A 19,759-nucleotide genomic window follows, 5' to 3' on the forward strand; every position below is an offset into this window, starting at 1 on the left:
TGCAAAATATTTTGGGTTTTTTATCAGATACCATTAATTTCATCCAGATACCTGGAAATTATCCTGGCATGGGTGTCGTTCACCCCAGGTTATATGCCTTATTACAGTAGTCCCCCTCTTATAAGGCCACCCCTAATGCAGCAGGGAAGTGGCCTTATAATGCAGTGGCCTTTCTAGAGGGGGATGACAAATGCGAATAGTAAATACATATGAAGAAAGTCACAAGTACATTTAATTTTAAATATTTAATATTTTCATTAAAAAATCACATGCATGATGTGAAATAAATGTAAAACAAACTGTGTCATAATTTTCAAAAGAATGCTATAAATAACCATTGATATAGTTTTAAAACTGTCTTTATAATTATGTTACAGATCACATCATCTGTCACTTTGTTGGTAACAGTCTAAAAAACAAACCAGTCTCGTCACATTGAAAATATCCTTGCTGTCATATCCCCTGCATATATCGTTTAGTCTTTTGTTCCAATCTTCGACAACTTCATTATTAACATCAGCTGATTCTCCACTAAGGACAGAAGACTTAATATTGTGTCGCACTTGAAATCTTTGCAACCATCCGTTACTTGCGGTAAAGTCATCATATCCCATTTCAACTGACAAAATTGTTGCTTTTTCTTGTCATTCAAATCAGGATTCAAACGTCTCCTGGCTCAAACAATCTTCCTTTCTCTGTCCATTTCACTTTCCCACTTCTGCAGAATTGTTTCGTTATCTTTCACGATATTGTTTATGATTCTTCCCGACATTAGTTTTCTGCAAGGATCCTCTACGACACACACACACACACACACACACACACACACACACAGTCAGTTGAATTACTTTCACTTTCTCTTCTAAACTGAGAATTTTTCTTTTCCTCGATGACATGTTGATCTTTTTGCAGTAAGTTATTCATGTTGCCAACTACAATACTGATAAAACAATTTTGTATGCATCTAAACAAATTGACGTGTTTTTAATGGAAGTGATCTTGTCACGTGATTCGCTAGTCGCAGTCTGGTACCCTATTGTTTTTATACATTTCTTTACACTAAGTGAGAGAAGCCAAAACGGCTTCGATATGTACCATTAACATCACGCAGATTTGACCTCGCGGCCGTTAGGATTCATAATTTTGACAATTATTGTCATTAGTAATAGCCACTGATTATCAAAGTGAACAAGCTCAACATCTTACTAAGGGAAGCCATAAAGGCTATCAAACCATTTTCCTGCTGACTTGGGTATTGTACATCGATACTGCCACTTATCAGCTGTTACTACTGTTCAATAATTGTAATCTTAACAATTATCAGCGACTAGACTGGACATATTATGATAACACAGCAGTAAGGCTAATTGGATTACATGTACGTACCCTTTTGTATGGATTAAAATTTGAGTCTTTCTCGGTTTTTATGGAATAAATTTGGCTTCCCATGAGGCGTAAATGATATAATGTAAACCTTAGTGGTAAATGTACTTTACTCAACACTTCTTTCAGTAACAAAAACCTGACATCGGGGAAACAGAAACCGGATTACTTAACACATGTTATGAATAAAATACTGGTTCTGGATACATATTCAAATAAAATGTGGCCGCTTGTGAGGGGTAAATTTTATATTATTGCACTGATATGCTGGCCGCTAGTCCAATTAGCCGGGTTTCCTTTCGCAAGGGGTACTTTTGAACACAAACTCGTCGGTGTCAACAGATTCTGGCCATAAGGAGCAGGTGGCCGCTGGTCAAAGGGGCCGTTCAAGAGGGGGACTACTGAACTGCTATGTTGGCCTTTTAGATCAACCTTGTTTAAGGTAATCTATGTCAGGGCTGAGCACATTTTTTTAACCACTAGTCCAGGACAAGTTGTTTCCGAAAATTCACTAGTCCCACCTTACTCTTCACTAGTCCCACCTTACTCTTCACTAGTCCCACCTTACTTTTCACTGGTCTTAAAATGGTTATCACTTGCCGAGATTTGATGAGACGTATATACTTAATCCATAGAAGAAGAAAAAAACGAAATAATGTACAACACATTTATTTCTTAAAAGAATTTAATTTGTCAAAACATAGGTTGTTATACATTTGGCTTCTTCAGGTTCATGTATATATGTTTTAGCTGATGGATTTGAAAATATGTCCATGTATATGTCTGCCACCTTCACCATCACTAAGCCAGCAGTTGATAGCTGTCTCTGGGTTAAAGTCCTCAAGCTGTGGTCCATTTGCAGAAATGTTCATTAGCATTTGTAAACTCTTTTGGTTTAAGGAATTCCTTAAAGAAGTCTTGATTAAGTTCATTGAACTAAATCCTCGTTCACACTCAGAAATAGGTACCGCACACTCCGTCTTTCATTTTATCCTTCCATTTTCTAACATATTTACCTTCTCCAAATCGCCGTTAATACCTTCCTTGCGAAAATAATTTAGCAAACTCATTTTATCCACATAGTAACTATCAGCATGCTTGACAACTACTTCAAATGTGATCATAACATCAATTTTCTCTTTTAAATATGAACTGAAACAGCTCATTAATTAGTGTAATTGTTTCGCTTTAAATACAATATCGCACGTGCAAGTTAATCATCTGTATAATCAATTATAAATTAAAGAATCATTACTGTCATTAATCAGTTCATAAAGGAAACCAACACTGGTGTCGGTAAAGTACCTTTCATTAATTTAATTACACTGACTCGCTGGATTAAAATGATAGTGAGCTGCTCGTTATGATGTAGATTGAGTAAACTCATTGCAACAAAACCACTTACAACACTGCTAATTGATCATACTGGCTTTCTTTTGTTTGACATGTTTTGATTTGCCTATAATTTGGTCGCTTAGCCCAATATAGCAGTCAAGCGGTAACAGGATGTAAATGTATACACAAGGGTAGAATCAAGTATTCAGTATGCCCAGAGGGCATGATTGGCCAAATAAAGGTAGATATAGTGATTAAAGCATGAAAATAAGGACTAGCCCGACTTTTTTTAAAAGCACTTGTCCCGGACTAGCGACTTGGAAAATTTTACTTGATCGACTTCAAAAATGACTAGTCCGGGATGTCATGCTATGGGATTTGCTCAGCCCTGTATGTGAAAGTAAGACAAGCTAGCTAAACTTCAAACAGTATAACCATCATTACATCCTGAAATCCTCTCCATTACAGATTTTTTAGATTCTAATTTTAGTAGACTTTTTTCTAGATTTATGTTAGAAATAGAGATTGACAGTTGGGGAAAAAGAAAGACTATTTTTTTTATATTGATAGTACATATTTACAACATTTAATCAGAGTCGTGCAATTTAAGATTTTTTAGATTCACACAAAATAGAATGTTATTTACAATCTTTTTTTGTCTGTGAACTTTGTATCCATGTGTATTTAAAATAGCTGATGTTCTAATATATAATCATTTTATTTCATGTCTTACAGGAACACGGCCACATCAACAATAGAACAGAAACTTTTATTTGTTGGGTCAGAATCAGGAAAGTTGTTAGCCATAAGGGACATCATTAGACAGGTATTGTTGCCTTTATAAAGGACATCATTAGACAGGTATTATTGCCTTTATAAGGGACATCAATAGACAGGTGATTTTGCCTTAATAAGGGACATCATTAGACAGGTGATTTTGCCTTAATAAGGGACATCATTAGACAGGTATTATTGCCTTTATAAGGGACATCATTAGACAGGTATTATTGCCTTAATAAGGGACATCATTAGACAGGTATTATTGCCTTTATAAGGGACATCATTAGACAGGTGATTTTGCCTTAATAAGGGACATCATTAGACAGGTATTATTGCCTTTATAAGGGACATCGTTAGACAGGTATTATTGCCTTTGTAAGGGACATCGTTAGACAGGTATTATTGCCTTTATAAGAGACATCGTTAGGCAGGTATTATTGCCTTTATAAGGGACATCGTTAGACAGGTATTATTGCCTTTATAAGGGACATCGTTAGGCAGGTATTATTGTCTCATTAGACAGGTAGTATTGCCATTATAAAGGACATCATTAGACAGGTATTGCTGTTTTTAAAAGGGACATCATTAGACATGTGATTTTGCCTTAATAAGGGATATCATTAGACCGGTATTGCCTTTATAAGGGACTGCATTAGACAGGTGTTATTGCCTTTATAAGGGACATCAGTAGACAGGTATTATTGCCTTTATAAGAGACATCAGTAGACAGGTATTATTGCCTTTATAAGGGACATCATTAGACAGGTATTACTGTCTTTAAAAGAGACATTGTTAGACTGGTATTATTGCCTTTATAAGGGACTGCATTAGACAGGTGTTATTGCCTTTATAAGGGACATCATTAGACAGGTGATTTTGCCTTTAAAGGGGATATCATTAAATAGGTGTAATTGCCTCTAACCACCACTTCTCCTTTTTACTAAATATTGATATAATACTTTATTTTCAAAAATATTTAGATTTCCATTTCCACACCTATAAAACAATGCAAATTAAGTGTTTTCTAAATTCATATACAATTGAAACTTTATCAAATACACAAGGTACCAGCTTTTAACCTGAAATTATGGATGATCTGTTTATATATGTAAACATAATTTATGAATAAATAGGTCTTTGTGCATCTCTCAATAATACATGGATGCTTGTTATATGCAGTTTGTTGCTGTGGTAACTTTGTTTTTTCAGTCCTATATTTTATTCACTTTTTGCCACAATGTTAGGATTCTTTCAAATGTTTTCATACACATCAAGATAAGATTTCAGGATTGCAACTGGGATGCGCAATCATGCAAATCCCCCCCCCCCACCTCAAATTTAAGATCTCCAGCAAGATTTTTAATCCTGTGTGGGCAAAATCACACCAAAAACAAAAAGAATTGTGCACAATTTTTGTTTGTTAAGAATGCATTATTTTATTATTTTTTGGCTGTAAAATTCCCAGTTGTCACTCTCGGCGAATATGTTGTGCTTGTATAGTTGTAAATATGTCATGTATTTCTCTGTGTCATGTGCTCAATTCTGATTGGTTAACAACAACGGTCAGAAGAGAATGTTAGATACAGAGGCTGGGCTGACTTGGCGGGACATGTTAAATGGCTAAATCAGTTAAAACTCTTGACACTTTTTCATTATTTTAGCAGTAATACCTCTAATAGCATCATGATCGGCCAATGAAATCGCATGCGGTAGCTAGTTGTCATAACTTCCTGTCAACGTTTAATGGTGGATAATGTTTTTCTTTTTTAATCAATCTGGATTATTGGTACCTGTTTCTTTTGTCATGAAATTCTTTCTTGCCAGACAGGTCACATTTTAGTATCACTGTAGTGAGTTTTTGTGTTTGAAATGATGATACAGTCGCTGTTGTTTGAATAGTTTCCTGAGCATGCAAGGAGTTGCTGTTGACATCATGATACAGTACAGTAGTCAAACAAATCTCACCGCCTGAAACTTATATAATGCTTTTAGTAAATAAGTTATTATTATTATTTGTTCTGATAATCACTGCAGCAAATGACATTGATCCTGATCTGCTTATATCACAATTGTGCATATGTAGGGACCCATCAAAGATGTATATAAAACCAACGTGTTTTGTTTTTAAAATTGTGGTATACAGACAGGCATAATCTAAGGATGGAGACAAAACTAAAATCACTTACAATGGTGTTACACAAGAGCACACTGAAAAAAGTTTCAGATGAGGTGTCTAACCTTCGCCATAAGTTTGTTACAGATTTGCAGGTGGAGATGGCTGCAATATTTCCAAAGAGCAGCACACAGGTGGCAACAGCATATGAGGTTCTTGGTCTATGTAACCTCACATTCCTATCTTCTGAAGAACAAGAAATGTATGGTTATGACCAGATACAAATTCTCTGTGATCATTTTGGTCAGGAGAAGAAATCAAAAGAAGCTATCAGTCCCCCTTTGTGACCCAAAGCATGTTTTGACAGAGTGGTCTCTTGCTAAGACTATCATTAAAAGAGAAATGTACCATAGAGACACAATGTGCGGACTCATGGCAGATTGTACATCAACATCATGCAGACACATTTTCAAATCTTCTTCATTTGTCATCAGTGGTCATGGTTATGCCATACCAAACTGCTGACTGTAAGAGAGGATTCAGCAATCAAAATCAAACCAGAAAAGTCATCTAGAAGAAAGGGTTCTCAACAGACTCATGATGATTTCAATTGAAGGACCTTCTCAGAGAGACTTCAATTTTAACAAGGCATTGTTAGAGTGGAGGATGAGGAAGAACAGGAGGCTGCAGAATAATGCAGTCACAATTACCACCTGTCTGGATGCAGTTGTATATATGTTCCAGTAAAGAGCTAACTGTTCCAGAAACTTTCCTAATTCATTTTGAGCTTTGGACTTTTCTTTAAAAATTATTTTTTGTCATCCATGAAAGGAAATTATGTGCTCTTCTGATTTTTTCTTAGCATGGATTTGTAACCAATCAGAATTGAGCGTGTGACATGCAGGAAGTACATGACACTTTTTTAAGATTGGCCAGAGGAGTGACACTATTTGCAGTCGATGGTTTGATTCTTTGATAGTTAGTGTGTGGATAGAATGTTAGTAGACAACATAAGACTTTGATTTCAGTTTTAAGTGTTATACTATAATATACAGAAGATATGAGATGCATGTAAGGCACTTATTATACTTGCTATTGATCTTTTTGAATACATTGAGGTTTCTTTACACTGTGTTGGAAGGCCCGCTGCCCTTACCTTATGGCTAAGTTGTCTCCCCTTTTTTTCAGATTCAGTGGTTGCAAGTGTCTACATTTATCAGATGCAAACCTGAGATGTATACTATGATGTCATATATCAAATTCAGTTTCCAAAGATCTAGTGCTTTATTTCAAACCTGTGTAAAGCATAGAAATGTTTTAAGATTCCACAGTGTATCCCCTAGGGGTGCAAGATTGGGAGTCAAAATTCCCCTCAGTGTCAGAACTGGGGGTCAGACTACATAAATAACAAATTTTGGTATTAAAACTGGGGGTCAAATTAAAAATTAGCAGGTCTCTGAAACACAAACGAGGGTAAAGGGGAAAATGTTCCATATGACATACATAGTTCAGTAGACAAACTTGACCTTTACTTCATACCTCATGCAATATTCAGTTGGTCATCAAAACTTTCGATCAGTTGGATAGCTTGAAAATACATATATTTTATTTTTAATTCCATTGATTCTTAAAAGTCATCGCATTTAAATTCCACTTGTAAGTCAAGCTGCAGTAATAGATAGCATGTTGGACTAGCAACCAGAACAGGGGAGGGTAAAATTATGGTATGAGATTAGCCCATGCAAGCTGCCATGGCAAGTCCCTGGACAAGACTGTTTACCTCAGTCAAACATATGCATAGATGAAAATTGTAATCTTCTTTGTCCTATGCAAATATTTGGATTATTAATAAATTTTAATATTAATGGATGCAAGATGTTTAGAAGTTAATGAATCAGTGACAGACATTTCCATTAAACATTGTTGATATGTTCTTGGACACTACATTTTGTGTTAGAGCCAAAATTCCTAATTACTTTGCATTCCAAGGGCTTTGCTCTACATTCCTCTGTTAACAACATATAATTGGTTCTAGAATTTGATTTGTGTGGTCTGCCTAAGTAAGTTTTGTCACCTGACACACTGTTGCCAGATAAACATTGGAAGTCATTTAAATAAGAAAGGTGAAATAACATAGGCGCTGGATAACAGAAGCTTGATAATTATACATCATTTATAATCTGTAAATAACAAAGACCTAACAAGGGTGCCAGGTAACAAAAGTATGATAATCACACTTCATTCATAATCGTTACTTTAGAATTATGTATTTCTGGTGCAGTGCAGTTAAAACTTGAAAAGAAATTGTGGTTTTTTGTATAAAAAGATTGACTTAATAATTTAGAAATATCCTTTAGCCATCATTCTCTTCCTGTCTGTTGACTAATTGAAGACAACTTGAAGTAAATCTTTCAAATGTCCATTTTGGATTATGACTTGACAATACTTCTTTCATTTGTATTTTGTTTCATACAGTATTACCACCATTAAACAATTACCAAAATTTAATTGTTCTGTATTTTGTCATTATTCTTGTTATTTTATGTGAACATTTTTGTTAAAGAAAGCATTAAAAATCTATGATTTCGTATTAAAAGTTTGACAATTTTATGATGACATTGTGAATTTTTGCACACTACTGCTGTTTTGATGATAAACAATACATGAAGTTTTAAGTGAACCATTTTTGAATTTTTAATAGAAGAATATTTTTGACCTTTTCTATAAGAAATTATCAGGATCCACATTTGTTTGATTTGACCAGCCTTGCTAAAATGAAGGCACAATTATTTTAGGTTATGCTACTTCATATTAAAACAAAACTTTTATTGCTGAGTATTTATGGTGTGTCTCACTTAATTTGATATCATGTCTCTATCCCCCAAAAATTAGAAATTTTCAGATTTGATGTAGATTAAATTATTTTTCAGATGCTCCCACTACTTGTTGTCAACATGTGTCTGTCATGAAAATCTTGTTAGCAGAAGATTGGGTAAAGAAAAAAACACCCAGTGTAAACAATGCTATATTTGTATCTAAATGTAGATGCTATGATTAGATTGTCAGGTCATTTCAGCAGTTACTTTGTGGACTTTTGACAAAAACCTTGTTAGCACAATTATGCCAAAACAATTTTATATAGACAAATGAAAATTGGTATTTGATTGTCATGCTATTATGTTATTCTATTATACCAGTTGTTCCAATTTTTTATAATGTAATGGGATGTGCATGGTTTGGTCTGCACTTGGGGTATGTGTGTTTTGCAAACACAAACCTAGTGTTGAAATTAATTTGACATTTACTTTAAATTATCCATTTTTTGCAGGGTATCCAACCACCGGTTTTGGTGTTTGTGCAATCCAAAGAACGAGCCAAAGAGCTATTTCATGAACTGATTTATGATGGAATCAATGTGGATGTAATCCACTCAGACAGGACTCAGTTGCAGGTTTGATATGTTCACTTAATTTCCTCTTAATCATGTCATGTACAGCAGCAGGAGTGATTTGAATGTGGACAGAGACCTTAAGATGTACATGATTCTAAGATTTTTGCAGCTCTACTAGTCATAGACCAGAAGAGCTTATTGGATGGCCTTTCCATTAGCAAAACTTTGTTATCGCTTCTCCCCCTAAGTTATTTGGAGCAGTGCCATGTATCTTAACACACACCTTTATCCCATGGGAAAGAAACGAAATGATTGCACATTGAGTCAAAAAAGTCAGTCAAAAAAGAAGGCTGAAGAAATCTTTGCCAAAGCCACAAAAAGAACTCAACTGGCTTATCAACAGGTTGTGTCCATTGGAGAAAAAGACAAGTGAATAGATGGGATTGTTTGTATATAGTTTGTATGTACTTGGGTGTTTATTTTAGAGATTTGTTATGAAAAGAGAGAAGTATAATATATTTACTGCAAAAATTGAGAAATTATTGTGACTTAATTACGATGTGAACACTGACATGCACATGAAATAACTTAAGCACTAATAGTATTGGAGAACAAATTCATGTGACAATAAATATTGAAAATTTTTGGTAAGTTTGTTTCTTTTTCAAATGATTATTTTATTATATATTATGATCATAAGTTGCACGAGGAGAAGTTTTTTATGATTGTAAAATGCAAGAGAATCCACGACTATGTTTTGCACAGTTTTCTGTTGCAGATAGAAATTTGGTAAGACATGGTTCCCTTTTGAAAGGAGAGACCTGACATGAAAATGTTTTGCATCATTCTCAGGCACAACAAGAGTTTGGTTTTGTGGGGTTTAATGCCATTTTTTTCAGAACCTGATATACATGGCAGCCAGTGTATTTGGCAGAGGAACAGTGTTCAGTGTTTTTCCTGGTTGACTGTTGCGAGCAAGGACCTGGTTTTTTGTCAAAAGAAGAATTGAGGCATAACTTTTTGCTTCTTTACCGATACTGATTTTGACATTTTGGCTAATTGTTTGCTAGAGTATAGTTTTCTTATTTTAATCTTTATAATTGACAGAGAGACAATGTCGTGAAGAGCTTTAGGGCTGGCAAGATCTGGATCTTGATATGTACGGATATGATGGGAAGAGGAATTGATTTCAAGGGAGTTAATCTCGTCATCAACTATGACTTCCCAAACAGTGCCATCAGTTACATTCACAGAATAGGTAAGTAGAGGTATCTGAACTGGCTGCAGAAGGGGAATAAAAATTAAAGTTTGTTTACTTGGTGACATTTGATCAACAAGGCCTGTCACCTAATATTGAGAACTTATAACTGATCAAGGGACAGTATTATGTTACCCTTAGGCGGAGGAAACCTGAGAACCCAGAAGAAAACCATCAACACTAGATGGGCAGCTGTTTCCCTTGCTATTAATGGCAGTGAAGATCAAACCTAGGACTGCAGAAGTGCAAAACAAATATGCTACCAGTTTGTTATCTATGCCCTGGAAGTTTTAAGAATAATGGTACGCATTCATTGTAAAGCAATTTAAAGAGTAATGGTTATGCTCATACCAAGTGCTTTGATCTACATAGAAAATAAAATGACAGAAACGAGAATATAAAAGCCAATGTTTCAGGTGGCTAATAGGTCAGATACAAACCCAGAAATGGGTAATTTTACCAGTGAAATGAAAATGGAATGCAAACAAAATACATAATGAATGCAGATAGAATGCAGAAAGATAACACAAATACAAATTGACAAATGCAGAACAATGAATTTATAAGTAAAGCTTATCCAGACATGAATGCATTTCATGAATGCATATGAAAATAAGTTATTTCCTAGCTGCTGCTAAATTTCCTTGGTCACGATGCCTTTAGCATGATTGAAAATCATTTGTCTTACTGATAGTTTTTCACCCATTTTAGTCAAGACATTGTTCTTATCCAGGCAAACATAAAAATGAAACTGCCATTGATTTAATGGCTTCAGCATCAGAAATTGCATCTGTACAATATTTATTTTTACCCTTTTTTCAGTTGTGATGCCATTTAAATTTTTGTCATAAAATTTCTTTTTGCTCGTTATTCATTGATATTTCATTAAAGGAGTACTAAATTTTTTGCCCAGATTGTTTTTACAAACTGTAATGCATAAACATTTGCAGCAGTAAAAACCACCCATTATCTGATGGTTAAATATCTTTTTAATCAGATTTAACACATTGTGTACATTGTCCTTTATTTGTAGTTCACTCTGCCTTTCAGGTAGAACTGGACGAGCAGGAAGACCAGGACAGGCAACAACGTTCTTCACAGAAAATGATGTCACAAATCTAAGAAGGTACATTATTTCTTTAATCAGATTTTCATTATTAACTCTCTTTTGTTCTGACCAAGATTTTTATGTAGATAAGGTGGTCAGTTTCTAGATGGTGCATGTAGGTGTCAGTTTGTGACTTTGAACAATTTAAATCTGGATAAGATTTATGTAATGTTCTATGACTGTATATCATGTTGGACCGAATTGGGTTCCCTCAAGTATCTTAGGCACCAATTTTGTTTGCAGATACAAAATGCAATTAAAAGTTGTAATTCTCTTGTTTTTTAGTCATTATTGACACTTTCACATCATGATGTATGCCCATTTATATCATATATAAATATATTTTTTGTTATCGTGGAAATATTGTCATTCAGGTTAAATCAGGGGCCCCGGGATAGGATGTGTAGGAATCACCCTTGAATGTTTCAGGTTCTCATAATGTAAATGTTCGGTATCCAAAAAGCGCAGCCAGAGGTTGGTGTGACCCTTGAGAGGTTGTTGGCCTTAACAACCACATGCTACAGTCATATCAATTGTTTTTGGCAATCATTATTTCTTTTTCCAAAATAAAATTCATGGTATAAAAGTTTTAAAATTATCTAAGACAAATTGCTGAAAGAGTCAGTGACCACAAGTAACTTTAAAGTTGGAGCCTGCGCAAGAAGAAACCATGGGATAAACCTGGTGGCAGTTTTAACATTAAAAGCACCTTGGTCATTAGAGAATGAGTTGAATCCATATTGTCAGCAACAACAGTGGAAATAATTGCATGGAAGTATTTAGCCTATACAAATAAATGTATTTATCCATTTTTCAGGCAGTTTGCATTAACACATTTTTAGATGTAGTACCTGATAGCATCTGCTATGCCAATTTAAAACCAAGTACAATTCCTGCTATGTAGTTTGTTCGCTTTCACCAATATTTTTATTAGTGCCATTATTCAGTTAATGTCAATAATTATACCACCTTCATATACCAAAATATATCATGTAAAATTGGAATATTTTATTACTTTCACCTTTATTTTTTCTCAGGTAAACAGCTGTAATTTTACAAAAATGAGCTGTCACTGTACTTATAATACGGTGTGTTACATTTGTTTTGGTGGTTCGTGTCAGTTAATTTTTCATATTACATAATGGTAACTTTCTTTGCTAGCCCTGAATCCAGCTCTCCAGGAAAGAGAAATAAGTCTTTCTATAGTAGCTAGACAAAGGGAAACAACTCTCCCCATCTTCCCACTGAGGTTATCCGATTTAAACCAGATTTTTCATATTTACTGCTATGTGCATGGATAACTATCCAGTTAAATTCTACAAATTATGTTATTTAAATTTAATCATCCACTTTTTCAGTGGTACATGAAGTTAAAATGTTTTATGTGATGTGGCATTTTTTATAAATCCTATGAATTTATTCATATTTTTTAAATTATCATACTGTTGCTCCAGTGATAGATCTTTCCATCAAGAGATGGAGCAACAAATTCCACCTTTGTCTCCCCTTTTCTGGACCCAGAAGAATAGGCCATGGATGCTCTGTCAGTCACCGTTGAGGGAATGTGGGACTATGCCTTCCCTCCATTGGTTTTGATAAGTAGTTCAGAAAGTGAGGAACATGAACTGCCAGATAGTTCTGTTCACCAGTCCAAGATGTCACAAATCCTGGATCAACTATCTGATCTCCTGGTGACAGATGTACCCAGGAAAGTTACGGCAATTTCTACCCAGCTCAAGCAGCTCAGACTGCTACTGTTCCATCCGTGTCCAGAGAAACTCCTCCTTCATATCTGGCTTTTGTCAGGAATGCCTTGCCTGACAAGGAATTTGGAACTTCACTTGTAGAGATCTCTGACAACTTGTATTGACACAACAATGACTTTTCAGACTTAATGTCCATTTTTGTTCTATCCAGACCATGCTTACTCAAGCCTTCCCAATATGGAGTCTCCCCAGGATGTTGACATAGCTTAACTCATCCAAGTTCGAGCCCCTTTAAGCCACATCAGTCAGTCAGCGATCATATAAGACTTGCTTTCTGATGGCGCTTGCCTTGGCATGCAGTCAGTAAGCTACCTTACCTCTCCTTGTCTCCCAAATACATGCAGTTCCATCTGGACAGATCAGTTGCCCTAATGACACAACTTGGTTTCATTACCCAAAACTGGTTGCCCTCACTATTCAATCAACAAATAACTATGTGCCCCCTCTTCTCGGTTGATACATTGAAAGAGGGAAAGCTCCAAACTGCACTCTAAGCTCTAAGATGTTATCTGAAGCATACGAAGAATAATTGCCTAAACAGACTTTTTCTGCCTCTCATATTCAGAAAGTAAGACAATACCACAAGCACAAGAAGCCTCTTGGTTAAAGGGAGTTGTAAAATCGATGTACACTGACCTCTCTCAGGAACAGGTATGCCTCATGAAAACTTTGCTCTTGAAATGCATGCACTTTTCATGGGCCAGGCATTTGAGATACAGCTGAAGTAAGTTGGATGGCAAGCCTAGACTACTTTCTCCAAATTCTGTCGGCAGGACATGGCTTCACAGAGGAGAGGACTGAACCTCATTTGGCTAGTGTTTCTGCACAGACAATAAAACCCAACCCCCATTTATGACATCACAACCTCGTAACCAGGTGTTTTTTTTGCCTAGAAAAACTTTAAAGGTGAGACCAGATAAGAACAGAATCTCATTGGGATCCATTGTATTTGTATAACTAGGAGAATTTCATGCATTAGTTGAGGAAGCATGCTCCTTTTGGGTGACACATGTAGAGGTAGAATGGATGGTCATCATTTCTTTCTGCCCTACCTGTTCTCTTAATGTAATGTGTTCAGGTAATATATTTGCCAGAGAGAGCAAATTTTGGGGGTAAATTGTTTCTTCTATAATACTTACCTGATTACATTACAAATAATCCCACCTTTCCCCAAAATGTGGCATCCTTTAAGGTGAAGTTCAAGTAAAACACTGGTTTAAACTTGATATATCATTAGCCACCTAGTGGGTAGAAAGGGAGGGAATAGCCTATTTCTTTCCTTTGTCTATATGAGACATAGACAAAGAGACATATTTCTGTCTTTCCAGGAGGGCTGGATTCATCTGTAGCAAAGAAAGATATCATAATGTAAAGTTGTTTATAAGTATTATAGGAGAAACATAATTTACTAAAACATTTTCTTTTTCATGAATCTTTTTCAGCATTGCCAATGTGATGAAGGAAGCTGGATGTCCAGTACCAGAATACATGCTAGCCATCAAGAAACCAACCAAGTATGTCAAACAGACTAGTTTATTTATCAGTTATGTCATTTTCATTTTGATGAAAAGATTCTCAGCTCCAAGTTAAGTTAATGATCATGCCTTCAGAAGGTGCTTGGAGAATATCGCCATTTTTTTGTATTCACTGATAACTATAATGCATGTAAGATCATTGCTGATTCTTGTAGAAATTATAAGAGACCCTTGATGGATTACTTTTCAGTCATGGATGTTCTTATGACAATTATCAGTCATTATCTTCCATGTTAAAATATTATATCATTCCAGAAATATTTTTTGTATTGCTTTTTGTAACTTAATTTCAACTGTCTCTGTCAGTTTCAGACAAGTCAAGTTTTCTTGCTTCATTTTTCTTTGCCTGTCTCATGGCATATCATTATATGACATCCATCCATCCATCAGTCCATTTGTTCCTTAGTTTGTTTCTGCACAATAACTCCAGTCCAGTTTCCCCATTTTTGTCAAACTTTGTAAATATATTGCATTTATAGTATGGTAGAAGCCAACTGAGTTTAGAATCAGAAGACCAGTGGTCAAGGTCACTATGACTGCAGGAAGATAAATTGATTTTGGCAGAATAATATTGGTTCTACATCACATTGGTACCTGGAGAAGGCAGATTTTAACAGTATACATGGTACCTAGAGAAGGCAGATTTTAACAGCATACATGCTACATAGTAAAGACAGATTTTTAAAATACATGGTACCTAGAGAAGACAGATTTTAACAATACACATGGTACCTAGAGAAGGCAGATTTTAACGGCATACATGCTACATAGTAAAGGCAGATTTTAAAAATACATGTTACCCAAAGAAGGCAGATTTTAACATCATATGTGCTTCCTGGAGAAGGCCGATTTTAACAACATACATGGTTAACTAGAGAAGGCCGATTTTAACAACATACATGGTTAACTAGAGAAGGCAGATTTTAACAACATACATGGTTAACTAGAGAAGGCAGATTTTAACATCATACATGCTACATAGTAAAGGCAGATTTTAACAAATATCTATCATGATCCTCTGGTTACTTGATATTCTAAGGAAATGCCTCCCAAATCCACATTGAATCTATGGATAACATATGAAATTTAAATACAACTTCCCTGAATCTCATGTCTTGCTAGAAACGGCCCTTGGGTGTGTATGACATATGTAAAAAAAACAGTATTGGTTTTATTTTACATCTTTTGGAGTCAAAAAAAACAGTATTGGTTTTAATTTACATCTTTTGGAGCACCTAATTGCAGCTTATACAGAGCACCATTTGTGGTGACTGTTAGGTAGTTTTTGAGGTAGTCAAAATGAACAAAACAGAAGGTACCAGAACCAGAAATGAACCAAGAACTGCAAAGATGGCTGTTGGTTGCTCTGTCCAGGTGCAAGGAATCAGTTAATATTTAACTAATCCACATTTGTCTGCTTTCAGGAAAGCTCGCAAGAAATTGGCTAAGCGTGCACCACAGAGAGATAGGATTTCAACTGTTTCACTGTATGATCTGGAGAAAGCAAAGAAAAGAAGGTAGGTTCAGTTAAATGCACTAGTTGTTATTGCAACCAAACCAAGAGGAATCATTTCACAGTAAAAGAAACTGGATCTTTGCAGCATTTGTTCTATACATCTATACTCGGTTCATTTTGATGCAGATCTTTTATAACATGTGGTATTATAGCTAATATTGTTTTCAAAGCAGCCAACCAAATAAGGATACTCCTTTACCATTTTTACCATTTTTAGTCTGATTTAGATTGAGTTCGTTACAATAAACAAGTTTTCTTGCATAGCTTATTATCAAATTCGTAGCGACAAATTTAAAATTTAAAATTTCACACATTTTGAAAAAATTTACCTTTCAATGATTATCAGTTCTATCATCCATGACATGTCAAATGCTTGTTTAATCTTTTGAATGATTTTGTATTTCATATTTTACAAAGTCATTGTTTTACATTGGTAACACACACATTATTAAACTTACAGTAACAGTCCTGTTGGACTAGATACAAATCGTCAGAGGACTTGGTCAGTCTATACCATTGGACTAGTTATAAATCATTAGAGAACTTTGACCATCTGTACTGTTGGAATAGTTACAAATCATTAGAGGACTTGGTCAGTCTATACCATTGGACTAGTTAAAATCATTAGAGAACTTTGACCATCTGTACTGTTGGAATAGTTACAAATCGTCAAAGGACTTGGTCAGTCTATACCATTGGACTAGTTATAAATCATTAGAGAACTTTGACCATCTGTCCTGTTGGAATAGTTACAAATCATTAGAGGACTTGGTCAGTCTATACCATTGGACTAGTTAAAATCATTAGAAAACTTGGACCATTTGTACTGTTGGACTTGTTACAAATCATTAGAGGACTTGGACAGTCTGTACTGTTGGGCTTGTTACAAATCATTAAAGGACTTGGACAATCTATAATGTTGGACTAGTTATAAATCATCAGAGAACTTGGACCATCTGTACTGTTGGACTAGTTATAAATCATTAGAGGACTTGGACAGTCTGTACTGTTGGAATAGTTATAAATCATTAGAGGACTTGGACAGTCTGTACTGTTGGAATAGTTATAAATCATTAGAGGACTTGAACAGTCTGTACTGTTGGACTAGTTATAAATCATCAGAGAACTTGGACAGTCTGTACTGTTGGACTTGTTACAAATCATGAGAGGACTTGGACAATCTGTACTGTTGGACTAGTTACAAATCATGAGAGGACTTGAACAGTATATAATGTTGGATTAGTTACACATCATCAGAGCACTTAGATGATCTCTGTTGTTGGACTAGTCACGAATCATCAAAGGACTTGGACAGTCTATAATGTTGGAATAGTTATAAATCATCAGAGAACTTGGACCATCTGTACTGATGAACTAGTTATAAATCATTAGAGGACTTGGACAGTCTGTACTGTTGGACCTGTTATAAATCATTAGAGGACTTGGACAGTCTGTACTGTTGGACTAGTTATAAATCATTAGAGGACTTGGACAGTCTGTACTGTTGGACTAGTTATAAATCATGAGAGGACTTGAACAGTATATAATGTTGGATTAGTTACACATCATCAGAGCACTTAGATGATCTCTGTTGTTGGACTAGTCACAAATCATCAAAGGACTTGGACAGTCTATAATGTTGGAATAGTTATAAATCATTAGAGGACTTGTACAGTCTACACTGTTGGACTAGTTATAAATCATCAGAGAAATTGGACAATCTATAATGATGGACTAGTTATAAATCATGAGAGGACTTGGACAGTCTGTACTGTTGGACTAGTTACAAATCATCAGAGGACTTGGACAATCTAGTTGCAAATCATCAGAGGAACTTAGATGACCTCTGATGTTGGACTAGTTACAAATCATCAGATAACTTAGAAGATCTGTACTGTTGGATGCTTTATAAATCATTAGAACACATAAAAGATCTGTATTGTTGGACTAGTTAAAAATCATTCATGGTGGAACAGTATTAGATTTATTTTTCGTGTAGTTCAACTACCATTGTCGTGCATAAGTGCTCTCTCACCAACCACAATACAGAAGAAATTACATAATTTGGCCAGGTTTGTTTTCTTTAAATTATAGACATTTTTTCATGTCAATTGAACATGGAATGTGTTTTGCTTGCAGTTTGTAAAAACAATTGATGGTTTTTTACCCTGATCTACCAGTGTATATTGCATCAGCAAACCTGGGTCTGTGTTTGCTGCAATGATTACTCCTAACAAACTGCATAGACACAGATCTGCCAGTGAATTATGTGATGGCAGATTTGGGTCTGTGCAGTTTGCAGTTGGACTTGTGAGTTCATATTGTTACTCTAATAAACAATTTGCTATGTTCAAATATTGCATGAAACACTCATTAACACTTTAGAGTCATGATCTTTCTTTATTTTACAACAAACATTTTTAACCTTGGAAACTTGCATGATCCTGTTAATAATAACACTAACATGGCACTCATCTCTTTTTCATGGAATCGTTATCTCTGTGGAAGGAAAATGATACAGAATCAGAAGCAGAGGCAGAAGATATTACAAGAACAGAAAGAGAATCCTCAATCTAAAGCAGCTAATAGTTCAGTTACCATAACAACATCCAAACAAGAAGGAAATTTAGTAACTGATGGGTAGTCCACTGTCTCACCACTGATGAATATCAATTCTACACCAGTCAAATCCAAGAAAAACAAAAAAAGCAATCAGGCCATACTCTCACCAAAACAAAAGTTGAAAATATTTCATGACATAAATCCAGTCAGTGAAAATGGACAAATCTGTGTCATGTCAAAATTTAAGTTAACTTGAAATTTGTAGAAAAAGTAAGAAGGAATCAGATTTCAAGATGGTGAAAGGGAAAGCTTAAAAAGTAGGTGCAATATGGTATAGAAATGACGGAAGATGTTATTTATAGATGAATGAAACTTTAGATTTTAAAACTTAAATTCTCAGAATTGTTCTATTTAGAATATTTCATCTGTTTTGTGTGTGTGTGTGTGTGTGTGTGTGTGTGTGTGTGTGTGTGTGATAAATAAATTTAATAGCCTCTGTTTTGTTTGTTTCATGTTAAAAATCTGTTCACAATACTATTTGTAATAAAATGCTTGTAGCAATGTGAGAACCTCTATTGTTAAGGTGACAACTGTATGTGCATGTGTGTGTTTGAGGGATGAATAAAAGCGATTTACAGAGTAAGTCTGTCTCTTCACATGAACATCATTCAACAATTTTTTTATTATTTCACTTTAAGAGCAGGAACAGCTTGTGACAGGTCTTTTCGAATTCAACATTTTTATGATCACAGTTTTCTCTATGATAATGAGACAGAATTATTTCATATTAAACTTTCTTACAGGAACATGCCTTCAAAGGTTGTTTAAGCTGCATTTAATCCAAATGCTTTATCTTCTCAGTCCCTAATAAACTGCTTTATATTGCAAATCTAGCCACCCAACTGAAGTTGATGCTACCATCCAAGGTGTAGAGAGGTGCATTTCTGATGTGAAATCATGGATGACTTGTAACAAGCTGCAGATGAATGATGATAAAACTGAGGCCATTCTG

General features: G+C 35.1%; 1 protein-coding gene across 1 annotated transcript in view; it reads left to right on the forward strand.

Annotated features, from left to right (window-relative positions):
- Positions 1-19,553, forward strand: part of LOC149805586 (putative ATP-dependent RNA helicase DDX52) — a 48,428-nt gene extending 28,875 nt beyond the window's left edge. Inside the window, exons 10-16 of the mRNA XM_089950220.1 lie at positions 3,454-3,544; positions 8,940-9,062; positions 10,110-10,260; positions 11,311-11,386; positions 14,577-14,648; positions 16,094-16,186; positions 18,694-19,553. Coding sequence (XP_089806346.1) covers positions 3,454-3,544; positions 8,940-9,062; positions 10,110-10,260; positions 11,311-11,386; positions 14,577-14,648; positions 16,094-16,186; positions 18,694-18,829 — 742 coding nt within the window. The 3' untranslated portion in view covers positions 18,830-19,553. The remainder of the gene's footprint in view (positions 1-3,453; positions 3,545-8,939; positions 9,063-10,109; positions 10,261-11,310; positions 11,387-14,576; positions 14,649-16,093; positions 16,187-18,693) is intronic.
- The last annotated feature ends 206 nt before the right edge of the window (positions 19,554-19,759 follow it).

Source organism: Sinohyriopsis cumingii, chromosome 2 (genome assembly GCF_028554795.1).
Source record: "Sinohyriopsis cumingii isolate HCF-2022 chromosome 2, ASM2855479v2, whole genome shotgun sequence".
NCBI classification, from domain to species: domain Eukaryota; kingdom Metazoa; phylum Mollusca; class Bivalvia; order Unionida; family Unionidae; genus Sinohyriopsis; species Sinohyriopsis cumingii.